This window comes from Mizuhopecten yessoensis, unplaced genomic scaffold (assembly GCF_002113885.1).
Source record: "Mizuhopecten yessoensis strain PY_sf001 unplaced genomic scaffold, ASM211388v2 scaffold2329, whole genome shotgun sequence".
Lineage (NCBI taxonomy): Eukaryota > Metazoa > Mollusca > Bivalvia > Pectinida > Pectinidae > Mizuhopecten > Mizuhopecten yessoensis.
Window position 1 is genome coordinate 711,372 of NW_018404492.1, and position 13,149 is coordinate 724,520.

At 37.3% G+C, this 13,149-nt stretch overlaps 1 protein-coding gene across 2 annotated transcripts; it reads right to left on the minus strand.

Annotated features, from left to right (window-relative positions):
* Nucleotides 1-298: 298 nt before the first annotated feature.
* On the minus strand, nt 299-11,333 carry LOC110445580 (neuronal acetylcholine receptor subunit alpha-10-like). 2 transcript variants are annotated; one of them, XM_021490253.1, is made up of 8 exons: nt 11,211-11,289; nt 10,509-10,581; nt 9,723-9,859; nt 7,558-7,602; nt 6,993-7,105; nt 4,362-4,897; nt 2,000-2,166; nt 299-1,159 (listed from the first exon to the last, which is right to left on the minus strand). In XM_021490253.1, the coding sequence occupies exons 3-8, from the start codon at nt 9,753-9,755 to the stop codon at nt 896-898; spliced, it is 1,158 nt and encodes a 385-aa protein (XP_021345928.1). In that variant the 5' UTR covers nt 9,756-9,859; nt 10,509-10,581; nt 11,211-11,289; the 3' UTR covers nt 299-895. The 2 variants fall into 2 exon arrangements, with proteins under 2 accessions (XP_021345928.1, XP_021345927.1); XM_021490252.1 differs by lacking the exon at nt 10,509-10,581 and having other exon boundaries at nt 11,211-11,333.
* Nucleotides 11,334-13,149: the final 1,816 nt, after the last annotated feature.

Below are 13,149 nucleotides of genomic sequence, written 5' to 3' on the forward strand. Positions count from 1 at the left end.
CTTGCTGTCTTGTTGTCATTACGCCAAGTATTCGTCACGAGACAGGGATATACTTTTGAACAACAATAAAAAACCATAGAACACTAAGTAATACAAACAAACTTCAAGGTCAGAAACACGTGTCAAATTTCTGATAATTCCAGGAGCTAAAATCGTTAGAACATTACCTTTGTATTCCCATAGTTCTTTTAGAACATTATATCAGCTTCATCATTTTTCATTGCCAACATTTTCGTTCTCTTCACCAAATCTTTTAAAAAGAGAAGGAAAAAGTGTCAAATGAAAAATAACATGACAATTTCTTTCATAGCTTTTTATTACATTGTATATGAAATAGTCCAAGAACGTTGTCTAATTAGTTGTATTACATGACATTGCCTAATTAGTTGTATTACATGACATTGTCTAATAGTTGTATTACGTGACATTGCCTAATTAGTTGTATTACATGACATTGTCTAATTAGTTGTATTGCATGACATTGCCTAATTAGTTGTATTACATGACATTGTCTAATTAGTTGTATTACATGACATTGTCTCATAAGTTGTATTACATGACATTGTCTAATTAGTTGTATTACATGACATTGTCTAATTAGTTGTATTACATGACATTGTCTAATTAGTTGTATTACACGACATTGCCTAATTAGTTGTATTACATGACATTGTCTAATTAGTTGTATTACATGACATTGTCTAATTGGTTGTATTTCAGTTAATATTACTGTCGGAGATTGGTGTATAGCAGGAACAGTATTTTTTTTCTCCAATAATAACTAAAACTAAAATAATAGAAGAATTAAAAAATATATAATATATGAACTGCTCGTGCTCTATGCTGTATCGGATATAAAGATACATTTAAATTCACGTTTTTTGTGTGACAATGGTCAACCTGCAAGACGGACAAAGACATATACAGAAACTATAACCAGTGCAGACACAAACAGAATAGCTGTTGTTCTTTCTACCACTACGGCCACAGTCTTCCACTCTTCAGTTAAGGTTGGTGGTGCCATTGTGTTGTGTTGAGATTCACCTGAGAGGCGATGTTGAACGGTGGCATGGTTGTTTCCAATGGTATTTTTTATGGCAGTATGGTTGTTTTTGCTATCGCAGGTGCCTGTTGCCTTGTTTGAAATCCCGGATTTCTCCTGAAAAATGAAATTAGTGCATTAAAATGAACAATTGACTATCTACATGTATTGACTTACGGTAGCATCTGACATACCTATACTGATCTCGTCGTAGGTTGTAACTGACGATTGTACTGCTGTTAACCCCTTTGAAGTATCACATTCAGTACCATTGGATATCTATTTAAAATCAATTGAAGATTTTGATGTTAAGAATTCAAATTCGTCGGTTGAAACGCTTCCTCTAAGTTGATCTAATCAAAGATAGCTATCAGCCATACTGTGTGTCATTTACGTTAGGTGATATAGGAAGTATCAATACGCCCAAGCATTAGTGTTATAACAAATGTGTGAATTACCACCTTCGTTTGCGCAATCATTCATGCATGCATCTTCTATCAAATCAACGCCAACGAGATCAAACTTAGTATGCTAGTTAAATATAAACAAGCAAATTCGTGGAATTTATATCCCCCACTTTCAGGACACATTGTAGGTAAACTTGATTGAGGTTAGGTTTAAACATGTGAGTATCGTGCTGTTGAGACATATAGCTTGAAACTCGAAGAAAAATAGCCTTATCTAATATTTGCTATAGTTATTAATGCGTTGAACTCTGTTACTAAGTTTGACAATCTGATTAAAATCATATGTTACATGGCTTCGTTAACTTCGTACTACGCCTGAACAGGCGAAGCCATGTAACAGATGATTTTAATCAGATTGTAAATTTGAAGACAATCGGATAATATTTGCGAGANGTGGAAACCAGGGCAGTACGTGAACATGAGTGAGACGGTACAAATATAATTTACCTATATACATTTTAGACATTAAACCAACAATGAAACGACGTACCAAGTCACGTGTCTGAGTGACGCAGACGATTCTGCCAAGGTAGCCCAGGAACAACCTCCGAACCCACACTGGTAACTCCTTCTCCCCCTTGTAATGGATATTGAGAACAACTATGGTCATTAAACAGACGAACGATACTAGTCCCTCTGAGATGGCGAAGTATCCCGCTTCAAAATAAAAATCAACACATAAATACGTAGTCGGTTTAGGCATTAAGGATCTAGACATCACCAAATTATTAAAATTAAAAAAACAACATAGTATCACTTTCGTGATGATAACATTCAGATTTTGTGAGTTTGCGAGTAGACAACAATATCAAAGTTTACTATGAAAATAAAGTAAGCATAGAAATTTAATGTAGCAATGTAATGCTCAATGCAATGGAGGTATACACTTCCATGGAATTTAAGTTACAAATCGTGGAATGGAATAACCAAGAAAATCGAATGCATTGTACAAATAGAATGAAAGTTTATAATTAATGGAATATAGCGTGACATCCTGTGGGATGCAATATAATAATCAATTCGGTAGACTATTCAACAGAGTGTGATTTATAATCTATGTTCCGCCTACCAGTCACCTAACAGTCACCAGTGACCTACCAGTCACCAGTGACCTACCAGTCACCTACAGTCACCTACAGTCACCAGTCACCTACAGTTACCAGTCACCTACCAGTCACCTACAGTCACCAGTCACCAACCAGTCCCCCACCAGTCACCAGTCACATACCAGTCACCAGTCACATATCAGTCACCAGTCACCAACCAGTCACCTACCAGTCACCAGTCACATACCAGTCACCAGTCACATATCAGTCACCAGTCACCTACCAGTCACCTACCAGTCACCTACAGTCACCAGTCACCAACCAGTCCCCCACCAGTCACCAGTCACATACCAGTCACCAGTCACATATCAGTCACCAGTCACCAACCAGTCACCTACCAGTCACCAGTCACATACCAGTCACCAGTCACCTACCAGTCACCTATCAGTCACCAGTCACCTACAGTCACCAGTCACCAACCAGTCACCAGTCACCTACCAGTCACCTACAGTCACCTATCAGTCACCTACAGTCACCTACCAGTCACCTACAGTCACCAGTCACCTACCAGTCACCTACAGTCACCTATCAGTCACCTACAGTCACCTACCAGTCACCTATCAGTCACCAGTCACCTACCAGTCACCTACCAGTCACCAGTCACCTACCAGTAGACTTATCATGGCTTGTCATTAAGGTTATATCCGTGACGGAAATAAGAACGATTTGAAAATGTTCGCACTGGAATTGTTCTTTCTCAAAATAGAATGTCGGCAAATGTTAAAGGCAGGTGACAACATCAGTCGGAACTTCCATTCTCCTCGTCAAAGATTAAGTCTACTAAGGTGATTGCGGAATGGAATATAATTGCTTTTTACTACGAAGTTATAAGTCTGCGTCTGCTCTGATCATCTACTTGTAGGACATATATCGCTATAACTGACAGTTTATTTCGATTGGTGATGTCCTTAAAGATTAACTCATTACAAGTGTTTACAGAAAATAAGAAGATATGGAAATTCACTGGACCAAGATATAATGACACAGAAAAGTTCAACTCCTTTTTATATGATGATTTCATACAAATAATGAAACTGATCAGAGGATCATTACGTAAGACATACAAAACAAACACACTGGGTTGAAATACGGAAAACACATTTATGTTTTGAATTTGAAACACTCGAATGGAATGTCAAATTAGCTCAAGTCTTTGGATTATAGGCAATGACGTACCGCCTGTTGAACACAGCGCCGACACAAGGATAAGATCTGTGTCTTTGATAGTAACAGAGATTGAGTGAAGGAATGGGTTTTTGTAATTGTTCATATCTAGGCCATCCTCGATACTCCAGGGGTTACGCTCACTCTCACTCTGCATCCCTGGAATATGTCAAAGCATTGAAGGCTCAGTGTTGGCCACCTTGTTGATGAGACAAGAAGACTAGTTCGATCTTTTGATGTACATCAAATCTCGCGGTCACGTAACGGTAAAATGTGACAGGCTTTGAAGTCGGATGCCGCTCTTTTGTTATCTTCAAAGGGCAGGTATCAACCTAGCGATTGGTTAGGTTTCTTTACCTGAGACCAAGCTATATCCGTGCCTTCATTTTGCTATGGCAGAGAGCGAAGGTGAGAGTAACCCCTGGAATATCGTTGATACACTTTAAGTCTCCTCTGATGGAGCAGTTTGTTCGCTTACTTGCCTATCACAGGGACTGTCTTCGTTGAATGAAGCCGTATATATGCCAATGTACTTATCAGAGGGTCAGTCTGCTTAAAGAAGCACTACGTCTGCTATCTTACCTATTAGAGGGACAGTCTCTGCTGAAGGTGGCAAGTTGTCCGCTAACATAAGCTGAAAGACAGCCAATGCAAGCAACAGACTGACGGCGAACGACAGCTTTTCTCCCGACTCCACCGGTACAATGAGTACACTTATGGTGAGGGTCATGACAAACATAGACGGCAAGATCAGGTTGATTACATAAAAATTGGGTTTCCTCTTCATATGAATCTTATAACATACAGACGGGAAAGGATGCTCACAGCAGTCAAATGTTTGCTCATGCCGCGTTGCAGTAAAGTTCTCAACTGTCCATTCTACATTGGGAACTAAGGTGTTCAAATCGCCTGTTGATCTCTTAGAATGAAGATCCATATCTAAATCGTTATATGCCCAGGAACCAAAGGTCAAGGAACACATCTGTTCATCGAACGGAAATGACGTAACATCCACAGTACATCTACTGGTGATTACTGCCTGGAAGTTGAAGATCACACTTCCGGTGGAATTTATGGATACATGGAAGTCTCGTTCTCGTCGGATGTCATCTGACACACTGAAATACGACACAGCAATACTTCGTGACGGAGACTCAGAATTGATGTTTATAAAGGCAAAATAAATAAAACAGTTAGATAGATATAAAAAGAGGCCCATGGGCCTTAACGGTCACCTGATTTCTGATATATTTATACAGAGAGTGAATTTTTGTTTTTAAAACATGAACAGAAATATTATTCAAAGTGACAAAAAACAATAAAACCACCTTATTCAATATCTAGCATACAGATTAAAGACTGAAAAGTATTTGAAACTAGCACCTCTGATTCTATACAAGGAAAATGAAGAAATTTTAGCGCACTGACTCCTTTTGTTCCCGCCCTACAGCCCTTGGGAGTAGGGCTGGCTCAAAATTTTCAAAGTATCAAACTGTCAACACAGGGTAATAATTCATCAAGTTATCAACATGCAATATCCAAAGTATCATTTGCCAATGTAAACCATAATACATTTTGCAAACCCCCCTCCCCCCAGGGGGGAAACGTGAGACCCCATGGTTATAAAATTCACGATTTTGGTAAAGCACCTTTAGCCCCCTCCATCTATGAAGAGTATATGATTCTACCATATCTGAGTCTTGAGAAGAAGAGTTTTGAAATTTCAGTCAATTTGACCCTTTTGGGCCCCACCCATCAGCCCCTGGGGGTCAGTCAGGGCTGTATGTGCATACCATCAAACTGCTATCCAAAACTGATAATGCTAACCAAGTTTGAATTAGTTCCAATAGAAATTTAACAAATGCTGGTCCAAATGTGATTTCCCTATATAAACTATAGTAAAGTTTACCCCCTCCCCAGGGAGAAACGTGAGAACCCATGGTCATAAAATTCACAATTTTGGTAAAGCACCTTTAGCCCCCTCCATCTATGAAGTGTATATGATTCTACCATATCTGAGTCTTGAGAAGAAGCTTTTTGAAATTTCAGTCAATTCAACCCTTTTGGGCCCCACCCATCAGTCACTGGGGGTCAGTCAGGGCTGTATGTGCATACCATCAAACTGCATTCCAATACTGATAATGCTAACCAAGTTTAAACTAATTCCAATAGAAATTTAACAAATGCTGGTCCAAAATGTGATTTCCCTATATAAACTATAGTAAAGTTTACCCCCTACACAGGGGAAACGTGAGACCCCACGGTCATGAAATTCACAATTTTGGTAAAGCACCTTAAGACCCTTTCCTCTATGAAGAGTATTTGATTCTACCATATTTGGGTCTTGAGAAGAAGAATTTTGAAATTTCAGTCAATTCAACCCTTTTTGGCCTACTCATTAGCCCCTGGGGGTCAGTCAGGGCTGATTTGTGCATATCATCAAACTGCTATCCAAAACTGATAATGCTAACCAAGTTTGAATTAATTCCAATAAAAATTAAACAAATGCTGGTCCAAAACCTTGAATATGCCGGGAGGAACCGCAGCCATGTAGTATTAATCCTTTTAATGATACTTCATATTTCGTCTTTTTTGTTTACTTCCGGATGAAAAAGATATTTCACGTGCATTTATTTTTGTTCTGTCATACATTTATGAAATAATTCTTGGGTCTAAATTAACAAACATGATTTACTTCGTTAATGTTCAAAAGCCCTCTAAAAGATGTAATAGTCACCATAAATTTCAACCCCCTGGTAAGTCAAAATCAATGCCTCTCTTTAAACACGAGCCCAGAGGGCCTGTATCGCTGACTTAGATAATAAAGCAACCATGGAAAATTATTCTTATTACATGTAATACTGCAACTATTTCCAAATATTGACTCTGTCTCTCAGCAACACCCGTCCCTCACCAGGTCTTTCTTTCTGCACCCATGAATTGGGATGGATTTAAAACATTAGCCTCTATTACCCCATTGGGCCCCGCCCCGCAACTGCCTAAAAGCCCCCCTCCNCACAAAATTTATTTAGAAACCCTGCAATCAAACTGAGAGAGAAGGATTTTAAAGATTTACCCGAAATACCTTTATTGGACCCCATCCCTCTGCCCAAAAATGGGCCACATCCTTAGATTATATAAAATTGAGACCCCTTTGCCCAAGGCTGCTCTACACAACAGTTATTTTAATTCCCTCAGATAATCTGTAAGTACCTGTCATACACTTCGATGTCTGGGGTCCATACCGAGCTCTCCGGTACCACACGTGTCGTCGGGCCGTCGTCGTGTTCAGTCTCATTCAACACCAGTCGACAGTCGTGCCAGCTCTACAACGGACGGTGTGACATACTGTTTAATCACTTTCTTAGTCAGAGGTAATAACACTCAAGAATAAATGACCATGTTTTCTTTGTAAGGAATATGTTTTCTGCTTACGTTCATCTTTCTACTTAGTTCAAGTGTGTAACAGGCAACATTGAAACCTATGATGTATTTTACTTCCTCCCAGTATGTAACAGACAAGAAAACAATTTATTGTGTGGTTTAATAGTTCCAGTAGCAACAGACAATACACAAACATTGTTTATTTCACCGAGTGCGAGAATATATATACTGTTACGTATTTAAAAAAGTCCTGGTACACGTACAGCGGATGGAAATACAAACCATATTTTAAAAGTCCATATAGCACTAGTGTACCTGACATATATACATACACTGTTTAAAAGTACAAACTTATCAATCTGTTTTGTGTAGAAAAGAGAAATTTTCGACTTACAAGTCGAATCCAAACGCTGATTTTTAGAAGTTGGACTGGTTCATCCTGAAAAATGCAAAGGGAAATGAATAAAAATCAAATTGAAAATATTTTATTTTTAAACATACATATTATCACACTTAAGTATGGTAACTGTCCATAGTTCTAGTGCGTTATAAGATATCTCGAGTGTGTTATCTTATTGCTTCCTCCTCAAACTAACCCTAAGGTAAATCATTTCATAATTAAATAATGTGCGATTGCTACATATCCGTTAGTTTAAAAATACAACATACGATACACCATGTTTTATTACATTTTTTTTCTTTTGCGATGAGTACCGCTTGTTTGCTTGTAGTTGACAAGTCCCGTCTTTATCGTGGATCATACAGTTGCTGTAACCCATAATCCCTTAGTCCAGGATGCGTCTCTGCCTTAATTTGTGCCAAGGGTCATGCAAATCACACGGCCCAACTGACAGTTTGTAAACGGTTAACTAATCATATCACATGATTTAGCAAAATGTCAAAAGGAAATTGATCATTTATTACACCGTCAAACTGTCGTCAGGCTTATTTATATAAGACTATCCCACTAAACAATGACTTTCAACAATGTCACATTTCTATTGGCAGTCTGTATCGTCACTGCGTTTAGCACATATATCTAACTGTCTACGATCGGTGTGAGACCTACGCGGAGCAGTCGCCAGGTACATGTTATTATCTGTTCATAGTCGCCGAGCTTGTGTGATGAGTAGATAAAACAGCGCTATGAGTTGTTGTTTAGGGTATCTCTGTTGTTACTTCCACTTTCCTGTTCCTAGGATGAAAGGCAAAATATAACAAGACCGTTCTGACTGGAATGGTGTTTACTTAGATGAATATTTCGGATAGGTAGTAGTTCAATTTACTGTGTAAAACACGCCAAGTAAAAACTGAAATAGTTCCTATGAATCATTTTACCTTAAACAAAAGAAGCGAAAACCCCAATTTGGGTGACCATATATGTTTTAGGGGTATTGTTGAGTCTCAAATGGTTAACGTACTATTTTAGACATTTTCAACACTCTCAATATGTTAATTATTTACAGTTTATTATGGGTAGCAAATAGTCTCCTTAGTTATTTTGAGTTGACTAAAACATAAACCATCGTCATGAAATTCCTCGAAATTCCCAGATTTGTATAGCAATATTTGAATAGTTTGCCAGACATGAAAGCATCCATTATCGGCAAATATTTGTAATGGTGTATGTGCCAAAATGGGTACCTTCGTCTGTTTTACGATAAAACTAATTGTGAAAAATATCTGGTGAATGTTTATGGGCGGATTGGTCGAGTGGTTAACACTCCGACCCTCCACGCAGACGGCCGGAGTTCGATCACCGAAGTCGTCGTACGCATGGAATGTTCAGAGAAAGTGTTTTCTGCTGCCCACACAACTCCAACAACCCAGGTGGAGTATAAAATGGTATGGGGTGAATGTTGCGGTATCTTTGCTGTTGCATTCAAGTGAGGTGGAACTATAAATGATACCGTTGAAAGCACGGTCCCACTACAAACAAAACACAATACATCTCCAGCACACACGCAGGCATACACACACAGGGAGATATTAGCCAGGCTAGGACTAGTAATTAGCGCCTGATAGGGCAGCTCTTGCGAATTCCTCAAAAATTGTATTGATTAATGAACATGCTAATTTTACTGATTGTATGAATTGTAAAGCGCTTTAGAGTGGCTTATTCTAGCTAGATAGGGCGCTATATCAAATGTTGTATATTTATGTATTTATAGATGTAAATATGGAGAGAAACGCAGTATTGAACGCTAGGAGCGCTTTGGTGATGTAACAATTAATAGAGTTTTTACAATAATCCTAGTACGAGTTATTCAAACACTCGTTTTGTACTAGATGGAAGCGTGCAGAGAATCCGTATGTGGGAGGAAACAAGAGCACACGGAAAAACCACTACATGGTCGGGAAGGTGACCCAATACGTTTTTAATGTCTGATCGTAGAAATGAACCCCTTGGTGAAAAGCGACACTGTGATGACCGACCACGTGATCATGTTAAAGAAGTTTAAAATTTAGATCTGAAGTAAAAAATGCACGGCTAAAAAATGCTGGGAAGAGCCCCGAATAGGATTTTCGAAACGCAGTTCGACTGGCGTCTAACCTTACCAGGTCTATGAGTTGTCGTAGTCCCAAGTCCATAATGACGTTTACAGGAGTGTCTGGACCGTCACACACAGGCCGGACCAATGGCGATGATATGTATTCCTGTATCTTCGCTATCTCTTCTGTACCCTGGGTCAGCCCTGCAGTGTAAAACAGGGATAAGATTAAAGTTATTTTATCTTTTTAACGATTATAGCTGAACATACATAACGAAATGGCACTGACAAAAAGTTCATTGAATGAGTCCCGATCAGGCTCTGCTAGAGAATCTCTCAAAAGTTTGAAATATTTCTTCTGTATTTATACAATGAAAATGATAAAGTATTGGCGTTAATTTCTAAGGGAGTCAGAAAAATTCAATTATACCCAGCAGTGATGATGATGCAGTAGAAATATTAACTAAACCAATATGATGGTCAAAAGCACAAATGACAGCATTCTGCTTTATAAACAAGAGGTTCGGGAATCAAATCCCTTTTACGGAGATGTTCTTGTTAAAAAAATTTGTCGTGAATACATTTTATTCTTATATATCTCCTTGTCAAAGAAAATGAGAATATCAACAACAAAAAAAAAAAAGGCCAAACAAGTTGTACTTATCTTTCTGTTTAGATGCTACATGAAAAGAGACCCGTGTTACATGTGCTGGAACACTAGTTTGAATTATGTATACATGGTTTTATTCGGAAAACCATTGACGATCATTACGATGATCTTATTTCCAATTCAATGTGATATCGGTTTCTGAAATGAATCTGATCAAAGTCATTGTTTCTTAGAAACGCTTACACTTCCGGAACACATGGTTCTACATCCGGTCTGCAAACTTGCTGAATTTAATCTGCTGAATCGGCAACTACCACTGTAAAATGCCATCAATGGAAATACACAAATATGCTTTCTATAATTTTGGGTATCGGAATGTGATATCGAAAAATGCTTCGTCAATTATGTAAAAATATAAATCCTTAATTACTATTACCGATTCATTTACAGCAATTTGAAAAACGAATTACGTTTTTCGTAAACTGTAAGATTGAAAGAACTAAAATATACACTTTATAATTAATATAATTCAATCAAATCATTACTTTCTACTTTTACATTACAAGTTATACGTTCAGTCTATGAACCAAATCAAATCATAATCATATACATTTGAAACATTTGTAAGATAAATGATAGATCTTTAATCTGCGTGAAGACTAATCTTCAAGGTGCAGTACGTTCATCCTTCATGCAACAATTATAAATATCAAAAAAATGTTTTTGAAAGGTGGTTAAGCCTAAACGTTATATTTTTACTATTCTCACACTATCGCCGTAGGATACTCTATCAAATATACTGGTCACGTAAACCTACATACATGACAACTTAAATCTACAACTACAGCTACAATCCTCAACATTATATACAATACACCTTCAGTCGTATAACTATAGAAGGAATTTGACGGTATGTTACAGAAAGCTGAAATGAAATCTGCCTACCTGCCAGTGCTACCAGACATATAAAGACATTGGTTTGCGAGTCCATTGTTAGGTGTTGTCTTCTTACACGATGTGTTCGATGTATAAGTAAAGTTAGCCCATTTCCGTAGCCCGGACACAGTAAATGACGTAATTGTTTTATAGTGTGAGTACACACAGACACACATGTATACAATGTATAGGCCTATGTTTATATATATATATATATATGTTAGGAGAAATATTAGCGGCATCGCGGACTATGAGCTTCGCCAAAGTTTCGTGGCAAGTTTACCCCTTTCTATGCAAAGACTCAAACATGAAATGAAACTAAAAACATAAAACAACATATTTATTCTGTGTTTAAACTTTTATTTATTAAGAGGTATTATATACAATGTTTCTAGAACTTGGACCCGTTAGCATCAAATCTTATCAGTTAAGTGCAGCCTGTTGTGAGTAATCAGGAAATCCTGGTCGGTGTGAAGTATGAAGTATAATTGCCTATTAAGTACATATTGTGAAAAAACCCATGCACGCTCCATCACGGGCACAGAAGACGCAAGAACAACTTTATAGGAAACAGTTGGCGGAAACCAAGAAAAAATAACAAAGCAATCAATTATAAAATCGATCAACATAACTGAAAAGGAGGATTTTCTAACCATTTCGAATTCGTGAAGAAAAGAGAAGCTATTAAGCTTCAAAGCAAAGAACTTGTAACTTGCACCGATCCAGAATATTTAACGTAAACATTAGTAGTAGGACATAACATAGACTTAATCACTTATATGATATTTCCTTAAAATCGGTTTTTACTGAGTTCAAGAGCTGAATTCGTGGTAAACTCGACCTTCATTGGTTCCATTCCGAAATACTATTAACGATGCAGATCTGTTAACATGTTACGAAGCACACCTATACTCCAAACTCACTACAGAGTTAGGACTGAAGGCTGTCAAACATTTAGTCGAAAGCATTCGTACAAAATTAACAATCGTTTTGAAAGTGAGTATCTAACGGACGCCATATCAGTAATGCTTCAGAGCGATACATTCTCTTTTGCGGATAAAACATCGTAACAATGAGAAAGACAGCAACTTAATCTATGCTTCACTTCGATGCTTGGTGGATACCATATTACAGGATAAAGAACTTTGAAATTAAGAATTCATGTAAGTTTAGATTAATAAAAACTGGAAATAATTTCTAGACAATTGTTGTGTGATTTATAAAGAAAAATAAGAAATTCAAATGAACAGAATTAACGATATACAATAGAAATTAATGGTAATGAAATCCCATTTAGATATAAACACATGTATATCACAATAAAATCCATATTAAACATTTACCTTCAGACATCAATAAATATCCGCATGGCATATCTTGTAATTCTGACCACACTAAACGGGAACGCCTTTACAACTTTTTTTGTCCAAATATTGTATTCCCTCCCACCAAAAAATATGTATATATTATATACTGATAAGTATATAATATATATCTATATATAATTTAATGGGATTTGCCAGGGTTGGGGGAGCCCTGGAGTCAGTCCAATAAACAATATGGTGTCCTAACACAGGAGGGCTTTCATTCATAAGGAACGCGTGAGCGATACATGTCGGAGTGAACACCGGACGTTTTTTTAATACTTTTACAATACCTTTTTTTTTAAAATAAAGGTGTACAGAATAAAAATGCAGTTGCGCTGGACAGCACAGTATTACTACAACCAAGAGGTTATTTAGAAGAAAAAGGCAAACAATTAACACATATTGCGCAAGTAAAAAGAAACCAGTATGATTATAATTTCCAGAAGTAATCTTTTGGGTTCGAACCTAAACTGGCTAACTTGTTACATGTATATATCACGCTGAATTGGTTTTAAGATAATCTTGACATTTCCAATATATCTACATATGACCCATTTATGAATATTCTTCTCTCATTTCGA

Bases quoted from the DNA above. Each gene is read 5' to 3' on its own strand.
- LOC110445580 (XM_021490252.1), bottom strand. From the start codon at position 11,256: ATGGACTCGCAAACCAATGTCTTTATATGTCTGGTAGCACTGGCAG. The intron at 9,860-11,210 runs GTAGGCAGATTT...TTTACACTGCAG, and splicing joins ATGTCTGGTAGCACTGGCAG to GGCTGACCCAGGGTACAGAA. The intron at 1,160-1,999 runs GTACGTCGTTTC...TTCATTTTTCAG, and splicing joins TCACTCAGACACGTGACTTG to GAGAAATCCGGGATTTCAAA.